The sequence below is a fragment of the Drosophila navojoa genome, chromosome 3, assembly GCF_054131105.1.
Source record: "Drosophila navojoa isolate 15081-1374.11 chromosome 3, UAZ_NAV_1.0, whole genome shotgun sequence".
NCBI lineage: Eukaryota > Metazoa > Arthropoda > Insecta > Diptera > Drosophilidae > Drosophila > Drosophila navojoa.
In genome coordinates, this window is record NC_142891.1 from 19,221,483 (window position 1) to 19,239,015 (window position 17,533).

The window sequence follows — 17,533 nt, forward strand, 5'->3', positions numbered from 1 at the left end:
ACTCGACTGCTCGAGCAGTTGCACACTTTGCGCCTCGGCGTATTTCATAAAAATAGTATCCATTTTATTATTTTTTTTTTTTTCACACACAGTCAACTTTCAATGTGCCGCCATGAAACTGGCACAGCTGATGGGAATTGTCCAGGCAAATATAGTTTCTGTTGTCGTTGAGCTGAATTGCATTCAGTATTGGGCGAATTGTTTGTTACGGAAATGATGTCAGAGGAAGTGACGCTAGCGGAAATCCCCCGTTGATCTTAGAGAACTGAGCTAATTAGTGATGCGCGCAGGCAGAGAAACTCCAAATGAAATACATTAAATGATAAAACGTGTTTAAACTGCTTTATAAATGAGCTACATGAAGCGACTCAAAGGCACAAGTGTAAAAGTCATATAAATTACAGTCTGCAATATAAAATTCTCTTACAATGTTTTCAGCTGAATAATAATTTTTCCAGAGTTAATCCTGTCGAGAATAAACTGCAAAGAAAATGCCGTCATCATTAAGTAGTAATAAGAGAGCAAAAAATAATAAAAGGATCACCTCAGGCGACGGCCTCGTTACACAGTAGCGAAAAGAAGCTTATTTCATTTTCTCTTTGCACACGCACACACAGACAGGCAGACACACCTTAATACACACACGTACACAAATTAAAAATGCATTAAAAACAAATTGCTGACTGGCCTATAAACAGTTGCAATGCGATAAATGCCATTAAGAAGTCTGGGGAAAAATTACTGCCAAGAATTTTCTCATTGAGATGTGTGAAGAGGTAGTTGAGATGAAGTTGAGTTATAGCTGAGATTTAGGCGGAAAAGAGCATAATCATCAATAATAAACAATGAATCTGAATATACAACTCTTTTATTATATTGTACTAGAGTTCTTTAAGACCTTCCTTTGATCATTGTTTGCCAATTTATAAGAGCCTTTTCAGCTTCACTCTTCCCGTCAGTTATGCTGACTTGAGCAGCTGAATTACATTTTAGCTCAGTTTCAAATATCTTAAGCTTCATCTCCATTTGCATGCGTCTGTAAGACGTTATCCGAGTGACATGTGAAATTTCAAAGGATTAAAAGCATACACACACAGACACAAACACACAGACACACACACACACACATGCGCGTTTACAAATGACTGCAAATGCAAAAAGGGAAAGCAATGCATATATATGCTTTTTGCAAAGTGTTTAATAAATTATAGTCAACTACAAAAACAATAACAACAACAACAAATGCAGCATTTTTCGCTTGCAGCATCTATTTGTCCATGTTCTGGTCCCACATGACGTATGAGCGATACAGAAGCTCAGCAAATGCGTGCCATAGAAAGTTACGGCAAAAAATTGATAGCAATTTATTTAGCTGGAGCTGGAGAAGATAAAAAAACTTGAGCGAAACTTTCAACTGGTTTCGGTTAACAGTTAAAAGTTGAGGCAATCAAAGTTGAATCCGAGAGCTATATCAACTTGCGGCAGCCAGAGTTTCGGCCCGAAAACGTTTAAATTACACAATGCTAATTCATATATTGCACATCAAAATGAATGAAACATGAATTAAATTTCCACAAGCTCATAATGGAATCGGCAAGAATATATAATATTTAAGCGAGCACTTGAAAGTTTTGCCTTACCGTCCGCTCGAAGTTTCATAGAGACAATTCCCCAATGTTGCTCCCATGGCCGAAATTGCCCGAGTATGGTGTGTGTGTGTGTGTGTGTGTGTGTGTTGAATGCTTTTGACCCAAAGCCAAAGTTAGAAAACTCGACAAGAATTTCAAATTGATTACTATAATTTGCTGTGGCAACTTTTGTGGCCCAGACATTTTCGGCATTTAAATAAAGATTTGCAAGCCAAACACGCCCAAAGCGTTAGCTAGAAGAAAAAAAAAAAATCAACCAAAAATGTTAGCCAAAAACAGGCCAACTAAACTTTTCAGCTAAGCAGCAGCTAGACAAGAATTATTTAAAATATTTATGAGAAAGTTGACTTGAAGTCAGAGGATGCAGTTGGAAAATGACGTAATCTGCAGAAATCCAATTGTGATTATTATGATAATAATGATAATGATTATGACTATAACTTTTCCGCTTTTTTTGAGAAATATCTCTAAAAAATGGTCTCCAATCTCTTGGCGAGGTTTGTGTCTTATATGTGCTGGCGATTCATTACGTAATCACGTAATCGTCAGTTACAGTGATGTATGCTAACGTAACGTACATATTGCGTAAAGCCATTGTAAATATTTTTCAGGTCTACATAATTACTTAAACGTCTGTTTATAACGCCTAATATAGATTGGACTTGATATAGATTGGAATTAAATTAAATTTAGGTATTATAAAATGTAAACAAATCCAAAATAAAGTTCCATTTGAGTTTAAGTTTAGTTAAGTTCAATGATAATTTAAAAAAATAAATAAAAAACTACACACACACACACATTAGTTCTATTGCAAATATTAGAATCCCAACTTTTCGAAAATAAGTCAAAAATAAATATTGCAATCGCGCAAACTAGACTAAAGCGTTAGTCAGACTAACTAACAGAGCCTGGGAGGCAGACGTGGCTGACAGTTATGGCAACATTATTGCAACATTTTTATAATAACATAAATTATTTGGCGAATTATTCATTAGCAAATGTTTGTTGAATTTGGCAATTGTTGACGCCAGAATGAGAAATGAGTGAATGGAAATCCACAATGTTGAGCTTTCTAAACAAATGCGGGTAAACTCTGCATTTCATTAGTAAATTGTATTTGGCAATGGCTTTATTTGGTTTGTTTGCAATTATAATGTCTGTTTGTTCGTGAAGTGTTGGCCAGTGTTTACATTGAGGCAAAATAGTTGAAATGTGCGTGACAAGCCAAATATATATATGCAACTTTTTAGCTATGAGGGAACTTAACTTCAATTTGACTAGAAATATGTGTATGTGGAGAGTAAAATCAAAAGAGAGAGAAGAAACCGAACTTCAGTTTGACTAGGAATACATATAGATGTACAGAGCTAGAGCGCAGTCAAAGGAGAGCCATTTATGGCCATTCCTGACAAATGAGCAGCCTCATCAGCGCTGGCCAACATGAAAGGCTGTGTAAGCTGAGCTGGACGGCATTAGCAGCTCTGCCGGAAGGGTCATTATTAGCATCGACTGAGATTGGCTGGTTGGCTTTCTGCTGTTCATTTTAGGCATGGCCAGCACTTCCGGTATTTGCAGTCAGTCGGGCCAGAGAGCAGCTGCCTCCAGTTCGGCTCGCGGTTGCCAAGAGCTGAGCGGAAGCTGTGCCAGCAAACCAGTTCAACTAAGCCCAATGATTGGCTTGTTATTTCACTTTTTGCGGATATTTGGCCGTTTGCCTTGGCTGAACACATACAAAAAAAAATATATATATATGTATTTCTGAAGCTGCTTTTACCAACTCTATTTAAACAGCTTAAAATTAACATTTTTCTCCCCCTGTCCCTGCGCCTTTGCATATATTTAATATAATTTATATTCATAGCAAAATTTGTATTGCTTTACGTTTTAATTAACCGCAGAGTGGCAAAATAAATGACAAAATATCGGATGCTGTCCGTGTCTCTGACAGCTGCAAATGATTTTTCATGACACCAAATAATGCAAATAAATAAGGTTTATTGCAATTTTTTTATGTAAGTTTTTAATAATATATATTTAATTGGCAAATGTTTGTTTGTAATTATTTCAATTTACTGAAAACTTTAAACTGTTTATTTCGAGAGCCGAATCAACAGTAATTGCATTGATTAGTTGAAATCATGCAATAAATTAAGATTTTAATTAGTGTTTATCAAATATTTTTTTATTGCCAATATACATATAATATATTATTGTTTTATTGCTAAAATAAATCAAGAAAATTAAAGAAATATATTAAAATTAAATATTTTACAAATTATTGCTAAATTCATTTTCTTAATTAATGTCTAACACAGCTCTATAATCCTAAGCAAGTTGACCACACTTGATTAAACATTGTAGAGCTTGAGAGCACTCTAGTTAAGTTCTCATAGAAAATTATCCAATTAATTTGCAGTTGTTGGCCATATCCGTGTGGAGTACGCAAATGCGATAAAATCAATAGGCCAAGCAATTTCGAGCAAACACAAAACACATGCTGCATGTAAATGGACAGGGCTTGTGCATTGCATAACGGATTTTCATTTAACCAATTTCTAGATAGACGCACACATGTACGCACTTGGGCAGGTGCTCATTAGTCGGCGGGCAGTAGCTGCAGTCGAACAAATGAACATGGACCAATTATTAAATTATAATACAGCCCGCTCAAGCAGCAGCAGAGCGCTGGGGCTGCAACATCTCAAAGTTTGGCCAGGCGAATAATTAAGTTAGAGCACAGCGAGGGCAGGGCATGGGATAATATGCATAAACACAGACATGTCTTGCAGGCAATGGAAATTCAACAATCTAAAATCCAGGCTTACCCTTGGCCCAGCCCAATCGCGTTGTCAGCTCGCAAATGGATTTTTGGCTGGCTTCCGGTAAAAAATCAGCGGCATATCCGGTGTGGCAAGTGCACTAAATGTTGCCCCGTTAACAGTCCCTTGACACGCATGTCGACATGCGAAATAGCGAAACTGTTTCTATTTGAATACTCTACTCCCCATACCCCCCTCCCTCACCCCTCGATACGGCTTAAGCCTGTCACGCGCTCTAACTGACACTAACATATAATTGGTAAGCATATCCTCGGCAAATTCAATTTATATTACGTTAGATAGTGAATACCTTTCCGCTATTCTGCTTATCCATTACCTGTCCGAATTGTCAAGGTGTTGAATATGCTATTATATATTGTATAAGAAATTATTTAGCCAGAGTGAAAGAGTTCTGACAGCTGAGATGAAAGCTAGTTGAGAGCTTCATTATAATGTAAAATAAGAATTTATATATAAGAAATAAGAGATTTTGGGTTTATTAATATACTATAATTAGCACATTAGCTCATATTTGTGGCTATAGAGTTTTAAATATAAAGCTTTTTCTAATGAGAAAATATAAAAAGAAAATAAGCCTTTGTTTTCTTTCATTTGACAAAATTAAATATATTTTTATTTATTTATTTTATTATTTATTGTATTATTAAAATTTTAAGATTTTAAAAAGTTCATTTGAAATTTTTTTGTATTTATTTATACTCATTTATATTATATTATAATCCTCGTCTTATAAAAAAAACAACAATGGTTCATATAATTTACATATATATTTATTCATATTCGCTTGTCTGGAACATTGTTCAGATCTTGTCACAACTCTTAAATACACATATTCTCTGCGCGCACGCATGCGTTTGGGCAAATAAAACAATAGAAATTTTTGATATTTTTAACTATCGAGAAGTGTCTGAGATTCATCGATAATTTCGCACTATCAATTTGTATTGGACGAGGCATACACCTAGTCGCGACTCAATGCCAGCTGCACCAATGGCAAGACCCTAATGGACGACAAGTCTGCCAAAATAGCCTCGATGCTGTCCAGTGAGGACACCTGCATGATGCTCTCCTTGCGAAAGCTCAATATAATTATGGCGAACAGCGGCAGAATCTCCAAGCTATCAAAGCCAAGTATCTGCAAAGGGAGTACCATCGAATGAGCAACGCCGAATGGGCGAAGGCTTGGGCAAAGGCTTACCAAGTCCCACAGAACTAGCAATTGATCCGGCGGCAAGTGACCCGAGAAGCCACGCATAAGCCATTTGAACACAACTCGGAGTCTAGGAAGAGAAGAAAAGAGATTGAAGCTACAAATACAATTCCAACTGCATGTCCATACTTACGGCTGTATCTGCAGCTCACGAAAGTGCGACCACAGGTGAGGCTCGTAGGTCTGCAGCAGCTTCTCGAACAGCAGGCACAGGCTGACGATGCCCTGCGGATGCGTATTGATCGTGGTCAGTCGATGGCAGTACCGTATGTAGAAGGCACGGAATGTGTAGTAGAGGCTGACGGGCGAATCGAACAGATAGCAAAAGGGTGCGGCAAACATGCAGATGCCATGGAATGGCACCACGCCGGACGGCGGGCCCTCGTAGGTCTTGCCCTTCACCGGAAACGTTTCATACTCCACACAGTTGGCGATCTCCGTGTCACGCGAGAAGCACAGCAGCACCTGATATAGCACGTCCTCGAATACGAAATACTGGTCATCGTTCGACGCCGTCAGCTGTATGTCCTTGAAGACGAGCTTGTCCACAATGTGATCGGTGGTCCAAACGCTGTTGCGCAGCTTCTGCCAGTTCTCAATGTCCTGTTGGGATGAGAATGAGTTCGTTTTATAGTTAAGAATTGAGGAGGAGGCGGAGGAGGAGAGTCAAGGGAATCCTTTACCAACGTCTCTGCTATATTCGCATAAATTCATAAATATTCAATGCACATTTAAGTGCTTTAAACTTAATTAAGCCTAACTCAAATTTAATAATATACTTGCGAATCGTTATTAATGAATTGATTAAACTGAACTCACATAGTCGTGCAGCTTGCTGTCGAGCACAGCCGCCCAAAGGGCTCCACGATAGGGAGCCGGTGTGGCGCCCTTCTTCAGGTACTGCTGGCACATGGGAGCGAGCTTGCTGTCCAGGATGCGCTGGCACTGAACCGCCAGATCGTGCACGCCGTAAGGATCGTTGCGCAACAGATCCGCATAGTGCGTGCGCAGCTCAAACAGATTCTTCACGGGCAGCGCAATATGTGAGAACTCCCACTGAGGTATTTGACTAAAAATAAATAAGAATAAACACAAGAAGTTCTTAATTTTAAGCACTTACTCGCTGTTTTCGTTGGGTCTCGAGGGTCCCTTGAGCGATAGCAAGACCTCCAACAAATCCTTGGGCGCATACACCGGACGATAGTTGGCCAGATCTATGGAATGCAATCGCATATTAGATATCGCTTAACAGATATGTATTATATATATGGCCTACCCATGTTGTAGTTGCTCAGCTCATTCCATTTGGTAATGAAATCCTCACGATCGGCGCTAATGCGCGGCTGGCCATGCAGCGGCACCTTCAGCTCTCCACACATGGCGTTCAGACTCTTTCTCACACGGCGATCCCACAATACGCCAGCACGCTTCAGATAGCTCAATGGATCGCTCTGTGACGATTTCTGAGTAAAAAGAGAAGAAATTCTATAGGTCAAGTCCTCTCACTATCTCAGCTCTCTCCCTCTCAACACTCACCGGCGTCAGTCTGGCATCTGGTAATTCGATCTTCTTTAGGCGACTGCGCACCAAATTGTATATCATATTGCGTATTTCTGTCTCCAGGCCCGCCGCCCTGATCGCATCCTCCAGCGTGTTGCGCATATCGTTCTTATCGACGCTGGCACTGGCAGCCAGACGCTGCAATTCATTATAGATGGGCTCATAGCACTTGGTATTCTTGATGGCAGCAATCACTTTAGCTGTCATATGGTGTATACTACTGTCCTGCAGCTCCTCCATATCTGCTACTTGACGCTCTCGTCCGCTTTGACTCTATGTGTGAATGTGCGCTCGCTGCCTTCCTATAAAGCCGAAAACATTGGCGCATCGAACAGTCGCTAGATTTCTATCGATCAAACTTCCGTCGCCTGTTTTGATTTCCATTTAAGTGTGTATGTATGTGTACTAATACACGAATACACATACCTCAACTTGTAGCCGAAGCAAAAACTTTCAAATGCTTCCTAGTTACGGAATGCAACCACTTGTTTGGCAGCTTTGCTTCCTCGCAACGGACACGCCCCGTAGCCTGACGGCCCTCTCCCATCGCAGAGCCATTGACAACGGCAATTGCCAACGTTTAATTTAACTGCTCAAAAACTCGCATTTGCGCTGACAGTTCAATTATTAATCAACTATTTTTGACAGCGAGCTTCACAAATTAAGAAACATTTTTTACATTTATTATTCAGAGTGAAATTAATCATTATATTTTATATCAATTTAAAAAGTTTTGTTGGAACTCAATTTGTCTTTTACAAATATTTTAATTTTGATAAAAAAAAATTAATAAAAAATAAAAATTAAAAAAATATATATTTAATTTCATTTAAGAAACAATGGAAATTCTTACGAATATATAATTTGATAAACAAAAATTTTTTAAATGGCCAATTGCAGGCAGTAATATTCAGTAAAAAGTCCTTTGGAACCCAATTTGTATTTTACAAATATTTTAATTTTGATAAAAAAAAATTCTTTAAATAAAAAATAAAAATTAAAAAAAAAAAATATTTCATCTCATATAAGAAACAATGGAAATTCTTAAGAATATATAATTTGATAAACCAAATTTTATGGCCAATTGCATGCTAAATATTATATATTATATCTAGGGTCAAAACAATCAACTTATGCTCAATAAATAAATAAATAAAATCTTTTAACAATTAACAAAACTTTATTGATTCAATTCAAGTTTTAGGCAATGCATTCTTTGGTCATCCTTAAGCACAGGAGCGTGCAACAATCCTCGGCATAACGACAAAAAGCTCCCCCTCGTTTACAGCGTTGTTTCATGTTGGCGGATCGAAAAGTCTGTAAGATCTGTAAGAAACAAATTAAATTATAAATATTTATGCAATATGAACTAATTCTATCTTTGTCACATTTTTCATGGGTGGTACTACGATGTTTTTGAATGTGTTATATCTCCAGACAAAATGATCAAGTTGGGATTTGTTTCTTTTCTCACTCAGAGCGCAGCACAGCCCGAAGACAACTACGATAATAATTATTGAAACTTTCATTTTGAGCTGTAATTTGTCACTGAATAGAAAGTTTGCTCTGTTGCGCTTATATAGGTGGAGGTGGCTAGACACATCTTGGAAAACATATGTGAGAAAATTAACGACTCTCATTGAACGACTTTTTATGGGGCATTTAGTTAATGTCAATGTGAAAATGCTTTTTAAAGACCAAACTACTTTTCATTTAGTAAATAAAACAGATTTTGCTGAGGAGCAATTGAAGTAAATAATTTTTTTTTTTACCACCACCAGCTCTATAAGAGGCGCAAAAAATGTCGATCTCTAGTTAGTATAGGCAACAGTTTCGATGGGCACACAATGAAATCTCTCCAGATTATTCTATTTGCTGTGCTGGGTCTGATGCTGTTTGCAGAGGCAAGGCGCTTCAAGTCGTCAACACACAAAATGCTGCCATGGAAACCAATAACAACACCCAAACCTGTAGTGATGAAACTTTCCAAGAGCTTAACCAGAGTAAAACAGAATTTTGTTATTTTCTTACCCAACACCATCTCTCCTACTTATATATTCACAGGCTCAACGCTTAGAGCTGAGCGATCATTGTAAAGCCAACGGCATGGAATGCCGGCTCGCCGAGGAATGTTGCAACTTAAAGTGCGCGATTGCGACTAAGCGGTGTATAGAGCTGATAAACCCCCAAGATGTACTGGCTCAGAACATATATGGTATATGAGCATTGTGCTTGATATACTTAAATAGCCTTTGATATAGCAATTTAAGGAGAAGAGAAAAAAATAGAAAATATAAAATAAAATAATTTGCTATCTTACGTTATAGCTATAGTTAATTCGATGATACGGAGCAGCAAATGATTCAAGTGATCTTCTGATGTGAGCTGATAGTGCCTTGAATGAAAGCTAAGAATATTTATTCTGAAGAGTTTTCTATTCAAAACATATGTTTTAATCTAAAAAAAAATATATACAATAATTATTTATTAGGATATAAATAATATAAATATGAATAAGCACACTTTTAAATCATATATATGTATATTTATTTTAATGAGGAATTTTTCTATTTTATATGAAAGTTAAATTTCAAATTCTATGTTTAAAAAATAATATATAATTTGATTAATAATAAGAAAAATTATACAAATTTTTTTTCCTGCAATCTGTCTTATACAAAACAATAAGCAAATATTTAAACAATGATTATCAATAACCGGATGGTTTGAACTCCAGTAAATGATAAGAATATATATGCGCACATTTTTAAATCATAAATGATATAATATATATTTAATCTAATATGGAATTAATATATACAATAAAATATATATAACTTAACTAATACTTGTTCATTTAAGTCCAGAGGTGAATACACCTGTTGTAGCGTTTCATGCATTGCAGCGAGCAACACTCCTCAGCGTATTGGCACTTTTGGTGCACCTTCCTGCAACTGGCCTGCATGCTCTCCTTTTGAGCCTGCAAAAATAGAGCTCAGCTGATATAACAAATTCCATATTTACTAGACAATAGCTTTACCAGGGTTAGATTGTTAGACGGATCCATGATAGGCTGCTGCAATGTCTTAAGCTTATTCGTCGGCGTCGGGTGGTATTCGTTCCATGGCTTCTTTAGCAACGACGGAGCCAAGTTTGCATTTTGTAGAAAAACCAAACAAAAGAATATGCCTAGAAATCGATGCATTTGACCAATGGCCACTGCTCTGATTGACTGCAATCGACAATTAATGATAGCTTTTATAGTCGACTGGCAACTAGCTGCTTGCTCTGTGTTTCAAAACACATGTGGGCAGCAGCAGTTGCTTCGCTATCGCTTTGCAATAAGATATATTCCACTTAATAATAGAATTGGTTTACATTTTTTATATATATAAAAATTTAACTGTCAGTAAAAAGTGTTAGAGGAATAGGAATATGATTGTCTACTTAATACTCACTCAGGATGTAGATTCATATGTACTTTATAGAATTTGGATTTTAGTTAAAATCTGGCCCCACCCCCAAGAAAGGAATTTTTAAACTAGTCTCTGTTCCCTCTCTCTTCATCACTCGCTCTCCTTCCTATACCTTACTTGTTTATATTATAATTATTATATTATTTATTCTATTTACACATTAAGAAGACTTTGAAGATGGTGATCATACAGAGAATTACAAACCTAAATTAAATAATATTTACTTGCGCATAGTAGCGCCTTTAAGCATTTGCATCATTAGCAGCTGTTTATCGAGTACAAATGTCCACGTTTTTGCCAAGTGGACAAGCAAATTGAATCAGCATCCACTAGGAGGAGAACACACATAAATTTGCAGCAACACTTTGTAAATTGTGCATTATTTATTTGTTTGTGGCTGTTGCCAGCTGGCGAATTTATGTGCTGCACTTGTTACTCATACGACACGTTGTACGCTGGACGTTGGCCGTGTGCGCAGTGCAAGACAAATCGATTTCACTGCGCTGTGACATTTGGGTTTTCTTCTCTTTTATTCAGCGTTAATTTATTGAGCACTTATTCCCGCTCAAGACGGAAGAAAGTCCAGAAACAGTTAAGTGCGAATAAAATTAAAGTAAATGAAAATCAATTTGAAAGTTAGGTAAATATAATATTAATTATACAAAAATTAAAAATTTTTAAATAAAATAAAATATATCAAAAGTTATAAGCTGAAGTTTATTTTCTAAATATCCTTTCTTATTTTATTTAATTAATTAATTAAATTATTTTTTTTTATTATTTTTTTACAATATTTAATTAATTAATTAAATTATTTTTTTATTAATTTCACAATATTTAATTAATTAATTGAATAAAATTTAATGTATTATGTTTTTTGTAATTATATATCAAAATAAATCTTATAATTTATTTTATAATATATACATATATTATTTATTTACAGTACATCATAATATAATATAATAAATACCACAGCATAATATATCATATGATATAAGTTGTTGTCGGAGCTTGTTGCTTGGTTTGGCTGCAGCAAGTTGCATGCAACATGCTTGAGTCAGTTGCTAGGCGAGAACTTTTTATCTTACGTTGATTTAAGATCTATAAAACTTCCCTGTATCATTCCATTGCATAAAGTCACTCTGCGAAAGCCAAGCATCAATATCCTTGCAATGCAAACTCTCAGTATTATTTTTTATATATTTGAAAAATAATTTATTAAATATATAAAATTATTTTATAAGAAATTAATCAATGTCGCTTTTCACATTCAGCTTTATTAATAGTATATGTATATACATACATTATTTATATAACCAATATTTCAATACTTCATTTGCTTAGTTATATTACATACACATTTTAAGTCACCTAGAGATCCTCAGATAGATGGAATACAACCTGATACATTCCCTAAATACATAATTGCATATCCATTAAATTCCAAATATGGCTAATGATGTGTGCTTAAATATATTTTTTCCTTTCACAATAAGCCTCATCAACATGTTTTCAATCATATTTTCTGATCTTGTTCAACTCCTACTTAAATGCACGCTTTACAGAGCCTTCTGCTGCTTTGAAGTCACATAGTAAAAGTCACATGCAAACAAATTTTGGGCGGTGCTGGAATCCTTTGAACACATCTCGTATAATGATAAAGCCCAGCTACGTTGAAGAACAGACTCCAATGGTAAGCCTTTGCCCTGTATTTGCCACAGAGTCCCTCCCTAGTAGAAGAAAAAGCCCGTCTGTTGCCTTTGCCCACTTTGCACACAGAGTTGCAAAGTAACAAGGATATGTAATTAAGGGCCTGACAAGCAGCTTCATTAACAATTCTCTCTCTATCTGCAGCAGCAACAAATTCCTTCATATCCTCTTTTGGCTAGTGTAGAGAATCCAAAGAAGTTGTGCAATTCGAACACATCCCCGGGCTGGTCAGCACGTGTGAGCTACAGTTACAGCTGCAGGTAAGCCTATAGCCACGTCCTATCTGGCTAGCATGTCCTGTGCATGTCCTGTGGCCAGCCATGCAAGTTAAGCATGCCGCAGGCATCCTTAGACTTCGTGGATTGAATTAAGCTCACCAAGCATTTTAAATATGCAGATCAAAGTGTCCTGTGTGCCGCTCCTCTGCCCAGGCGACCCAGACAACTGCTTACAAATAAGTAATGCCAATCGAATCAGTTAAGCGTGTGTTAAACGAGGCTTAGCATTTCAATTGGAAACTATTTACATTGTCAATTCATTTTAAATCATTGCAAATTATTTACAATTGCAATTTATTTGCTTTTATCTTCATTTGTTTATGCTAATTAAAACATTACTAATTGTGCATGTATATTCATGATCAAGACAGCTGGATATACATATATATATTTCAAATAATCAATCCGTTCTTACTTTAGTATATTAATTCATACATATTCTTTATCTTCTTCCACAATTTCTCTTGAACTTATTGACTTTCCGCATTTTTAAATCTTAAGCTTAACTGTAAACTTTATGCGTTTCACTTTTTAGCTAACCAAATTATGGCCATTTCCTTGCCTTGCACGTAGTTTGTCTATAAAATTTCAGTCGATTTAATTTCATTCAATTTACATATTTCTATAGCTGGTACACACACACATACACACGCACACTCAACCGGAACTGGCTCAGACTTTGTCCTCACATTGTTGTTTGCCTCGCAAAAGGATGTGCTGGTGCATGGAATGTTTAAAGACTGAAGAAGCTGTCTATCCGCATGAATGAATTGTGTTGACTTTCAGCAGTAAATACCCTTCACGAATGGAGTCTAGCTAGTATAATATATAAACAGTTGGCTAGTGAATATTAATCAAGTTTTGGACTCAATATTTAATATTTTTCAATGCAATTTAATATTTAGTTTCAACACTCCTTAAATATGCCTACTGTCAAATTATCGATTATTATCGATATTAAACATTCGGATGAGTTATCGAAAATATGTGATAGACTTGTGCTACGTAAGGCATACCTTTAAAATATCGTGTCTAGGACTCTTGTGGCTTTCTGCCTGATACATTTCATTTTTTGTTTAATTTAATATATATAATAATATGTATTTAAAAAGTCACTGAATTGTGTATTTTTATATATTTTTCTATCAAAAAATATATTTATGTATAAATGTTAATATAAATGTTATATTTTTCATTACGAATTTCACTAAAATTTGTCATACTATTTTTCAATTTTGTTTTATTTTATTTTTTATTTATTTATTTTTTTATTTATTGTTCAACTAACTTAAATCGAAACGAAATTGAAATTGCATAAATTTATGATATTTTGCCAAGTTTGCTTTTTAATAACAGCTCATGGTTAAAACATTTGATTGCATTTTTTTTAAATTCACATTTTCTGTTCGTCTGCTGCAATAAAAAGTGCTTGATGTCTATAGTCAACGTAGATTTTTTTGCGAACTCGGCATATTCAATTTTAGATTTTATTTGTAGTGATTTTTCTTGTTCTTTCTATTTTCTCTCTCTTTCAAAAATAGATGCAACTATTGATGATATACTATATCTGAAATTGCAATAAAAGTCGCAATATATTTATACCCTTAAAGAAGCAACTGATTCACTTTATGGAGATATACTCTTTAACTAAGATTAAGCTGAAGCAAAAACCAAATAGACATGACAGGATACATACATGACAATTTGTAATCATGACTATATATGACATACATTTCGTATACATATACATTTCAATACCAAAGAACTTTAAGGAACGAATCAATTTCTCACTTTAAGCCACGCAACGCCGCACAACCTGTAATTGATTGTGGCTTATCGCACGATACTAAATACAAATCTTAACTCGGCAAAGAGTCAAATGTGACATCATGAAAATTCGTTGCGAGGACTTAGCACAAATTACAGACATAAAAGTCGCACCCACAGATTATCGTAAACTTTTACAGCAACCCAAAAAATGAGAAGAAAAAAAAGTCAGGAAAAGGAACAAACAGAGCACAAATAAAACCAAATAAAGATTATTTTCGATTTGTGGTTAACACACAGAGTATAAGAGAGAGAGAGAGAGAGAGAGAGACGCGTATGTGCCCAAGCAGCTAGCGCTATGCATTCATGTATTTACCATTGATTAGAGTTAAGCAAATTGCAAGTGACGTGTCAACAATGGGATTGCATGAGAGCACATGAACATTTATGGGGCAGTCCTCTGAGATGGGCAGGCAACGACTCGAAGGCTACATTATCTATGTACATACATATATATATGTATACATATATATTAACGAAAGAGTCATTATTAACAGGAACAATGCCTAACATCCTCTCGGCTCGGTCAGCCTCAACGATTGCCAGTTGGCATTACAAGCACTTCCGGTGTGAGGGCAGGGAATCACAGTCCATCTCAAATGTTTTCCTGCTGTTGAGCAACAACAACAATATGAAAGTTGTACAAGCAATTACAATTGCAACTAGCTATGAAACATGTAGGCCTAGGGGATAGACAAGCACTGGCTGCTTAATATTTAGACAGATTATACATTCACTCAATATATTGTATAATCAATCACTCAATAATCAAACTCTAATTTTATCGGAAGCCAAAGAATGTTAATCTCTTTTAATATTACATGATTTATAGGTTACGAATATTAATGCTACTCACTGTATATATGTATATTGTAGAGTCCCGCTAATTCGAAATGGTAAGGGGATCCGTTTTATTTTTATTTACACAGAAATACAAATTATCGATAATTATTGAAATCGAAATGCTTTCAAGGGTATCGAATTTTTTCGATTTATCGCAATTTTCGATTTAGACTATATGTTTAATTAGTTTAATCAGTAACTTTAATTATGCCGTGCTGTCAACTCTCATCGCATTATCTTGAAATCTCGATTTGCCTTCAAGTGATAATTACTTAACAAGTTTCTATTTGTTTGCCACTCCTAACCTAAAGCTAAACAGCAGCACATATACATACACACATATTTTAAAGGACACTTTTTCTATAACTATATAGTTAGGCGCCTACGGTTGGCGACGTCAAAAGAAAACTGCGCTCACCGTGTGCACAAAGAGTTGATTGTACTATGCACTCTATAGGCATTCTCCTGCTCCAGCTGGAGCTGCGCTGCGCTGCGTTGGCTGTGCTGCTGCCTCTTTCCAGTGCAGCGTCCTTTGGCACTGTTTTTTGTCATGTGCACTTTCCGTGAAAAATATATCAAGCTGCAGATGGAGCTGACAGCTTCAAGAAGAATTAAACTACTTTGCTCGCTTCCAGCACACAAAACAAACGCCCAACATGCTTGTTCGCAAAATAAAAGAAAGTATATTGGTGCATATCTATTTGTTGGGGACTCTTATATATGGTAAAAAAAAAATTGAGTATTGTTATGCTCAAGGCTGCTGTATATACAGATGCTAGAAATCTGTAAATACTGCTAGAAAGTTAAGAGAATTGAAGATTTAAGGACTATACATACCTAGATCAGATATGTACGTATATATAAAATTATATATACAGCAGACGATAGAGCTCTATACTGTTCATATAAGTTTGTCTGGGCAACAGAATTTTCATCATAATAATCGTACGGACGCAATAAGCGTCGCCCTTATAACCGGATTCTAATGTGCTTACTTTAGACGTCCTATAGACATGAATCAAAGAATTTATCAAAGATATCTATAAAAATACTAACATTCTTATGAATAGATTATTTTCAAGGTGTACCAAAAACCATTCTGTATGCATTTAGCTTTTGTTAATACGGATCAAAGCAATACTATAGAAAACCCGAAATGATATATATAATATGTGTTAACTATAATGCCTATCAATTCTTTAGATATTAATTCGGCTATTCGATCTGCTCTACATTATGCAATTATAGCTCTACAAATGTAACTTTAATACACACACATGCACACATTCACGCATACAAACCTTCGCACACGCCCACTCACATACACGCACGCCTCTCGCCGCACTTTTTCTGGCCTCTTGAAGACGCCGCCAACCGCGACGCATTCACAAAAAGTTGCCACATGGAAAAACAAACACTGCGAAAAACCGAAGACAGCTCATGAAAAATGTGAACAAGAAGAAAAAGAAAAACAATAAAAGACAGCAAAAGCGGAATGAAGATGAACAGAGCGAGAAAAACTGAATTTGCACACTTCACTCTGGCCTAACCAAAGTAACTTATGCGCTTCCCCAACTTTTCAAGTTTGCTGCATATGAGAGGAGTTATGCGGCTGGCCGACACTAGATGGCGCCTGTGGGCACATTCAGTGCAAGGACAATGCCAGAGCAAAGGGAACTTATATAGAGGAGTGGAATGGCAGGAGATGGAAAAATGCGAGAAAACAAATTTGTGCAAACGGAAAAGCCAAAAATTAGAGCAGAGGAAAAAATAAAGAAAAGAATGTATCCGAATCGAAAACAAAATTAAATGATTAAATGTTTAGCTATTGCAGCTAGTTCAATTATATTTTAGGATTAAATTTCTTGAATTTAGATGTTTTTCAATATAATTGAAGCTCAAATTTCTTTTAAAATTCCTTAATAGTTTTTGTAAATTAGGAACCTCGATTGAGAAATCTCTCAGCTTGTCGCCATAGTCAAGAATTTATTTATATACTACACAATATATATGTATGTACATATATATACTTAATGGGCTCTGCCACGCCTCCTGCTCGGCCAAAGCACTGCTGATGTCTGATCAGACAGGCGACAGCTCGAAGAGCCTCAAGTGCCACAGTTTGTGGCACATT

At 35.8% G+C, this 17,533-nt stretch overlaps 1 protein-coding gene and 1 long non-coding RNA gene across 2 annotated transcripts; both read right to left on the minus strand.

Annotated features, from left to right (window-relative positions):
* Nucleotides 1-5,240: 5,240 nt before the first annotated feature.
* LOC115563635 (TBC1 domain family member 19) lies at nt 5,241-7,664 on the minus strand. The gene is made up of 7 exons (XM_030386933.2): nt 7,239-7,664; nt 6,979-7,165; nt 6,823-6,916; nt 6,522-6,771; nt 5,836-6,305; nt 5,691-5,772; nt 5,241-5,627 (listed from the first exon to the last, which is right to left on the minus strand). The coding sequence occupies exons 1-7, from the start codon at nt 7,500-7,502 to the stop codon at nt 5,454-5,456; spliced, it is 1,521 nt and encodes a 506-aa protein (XP_030242793.1). The 5' UTR covers nt 7,503-7,664; the 3' UTR covers nt 5,241-5,453.
* A 758-nt stretch (nt 7,665-8,422) lies between these two features.
* Nucleotides 8,423-8,843, minus strand: LOC149091812 (uncharacterized). Its single transcript, XR_016196341.1, has 2 exons — nt 8,651-8,843; nt 8,423-8,588 (listed from the first exon to the last, which is right to left on the minus strand). It is a non-coding gene; the product is annotated as an uncharacterized LOC149091812 (long non-coding RNA).
* Between the last annotated feature and the right edge of the window lie 8,690 nt (nt 8,844-17,533).

Bases quoted from the DNA above. Each gene is read 5' to 3' on its own strand.
- LOC115563635 (XM_030386933.2), bottom strand. From the start codon at position 7,502: ATGGAGGAGCTGCAGGACAGTAGTATACACCATATGACAGCTAAAGTG. The intron at 6,306-6,521 runs GTGAGTTCAGTT...TCATCCCAACAG, and splicing joins ACAGCAAGCTGCACGACTAT to GACATTGAGAACTGGCAGAA. The intron at 5,628-5,690 runs GTAAGCCTTTGC...CTCCCTTTGCAG, and splicing joins TGCTAGTTCTGTGGGACTTG to ATACTTGGCTTTGATAGCTT.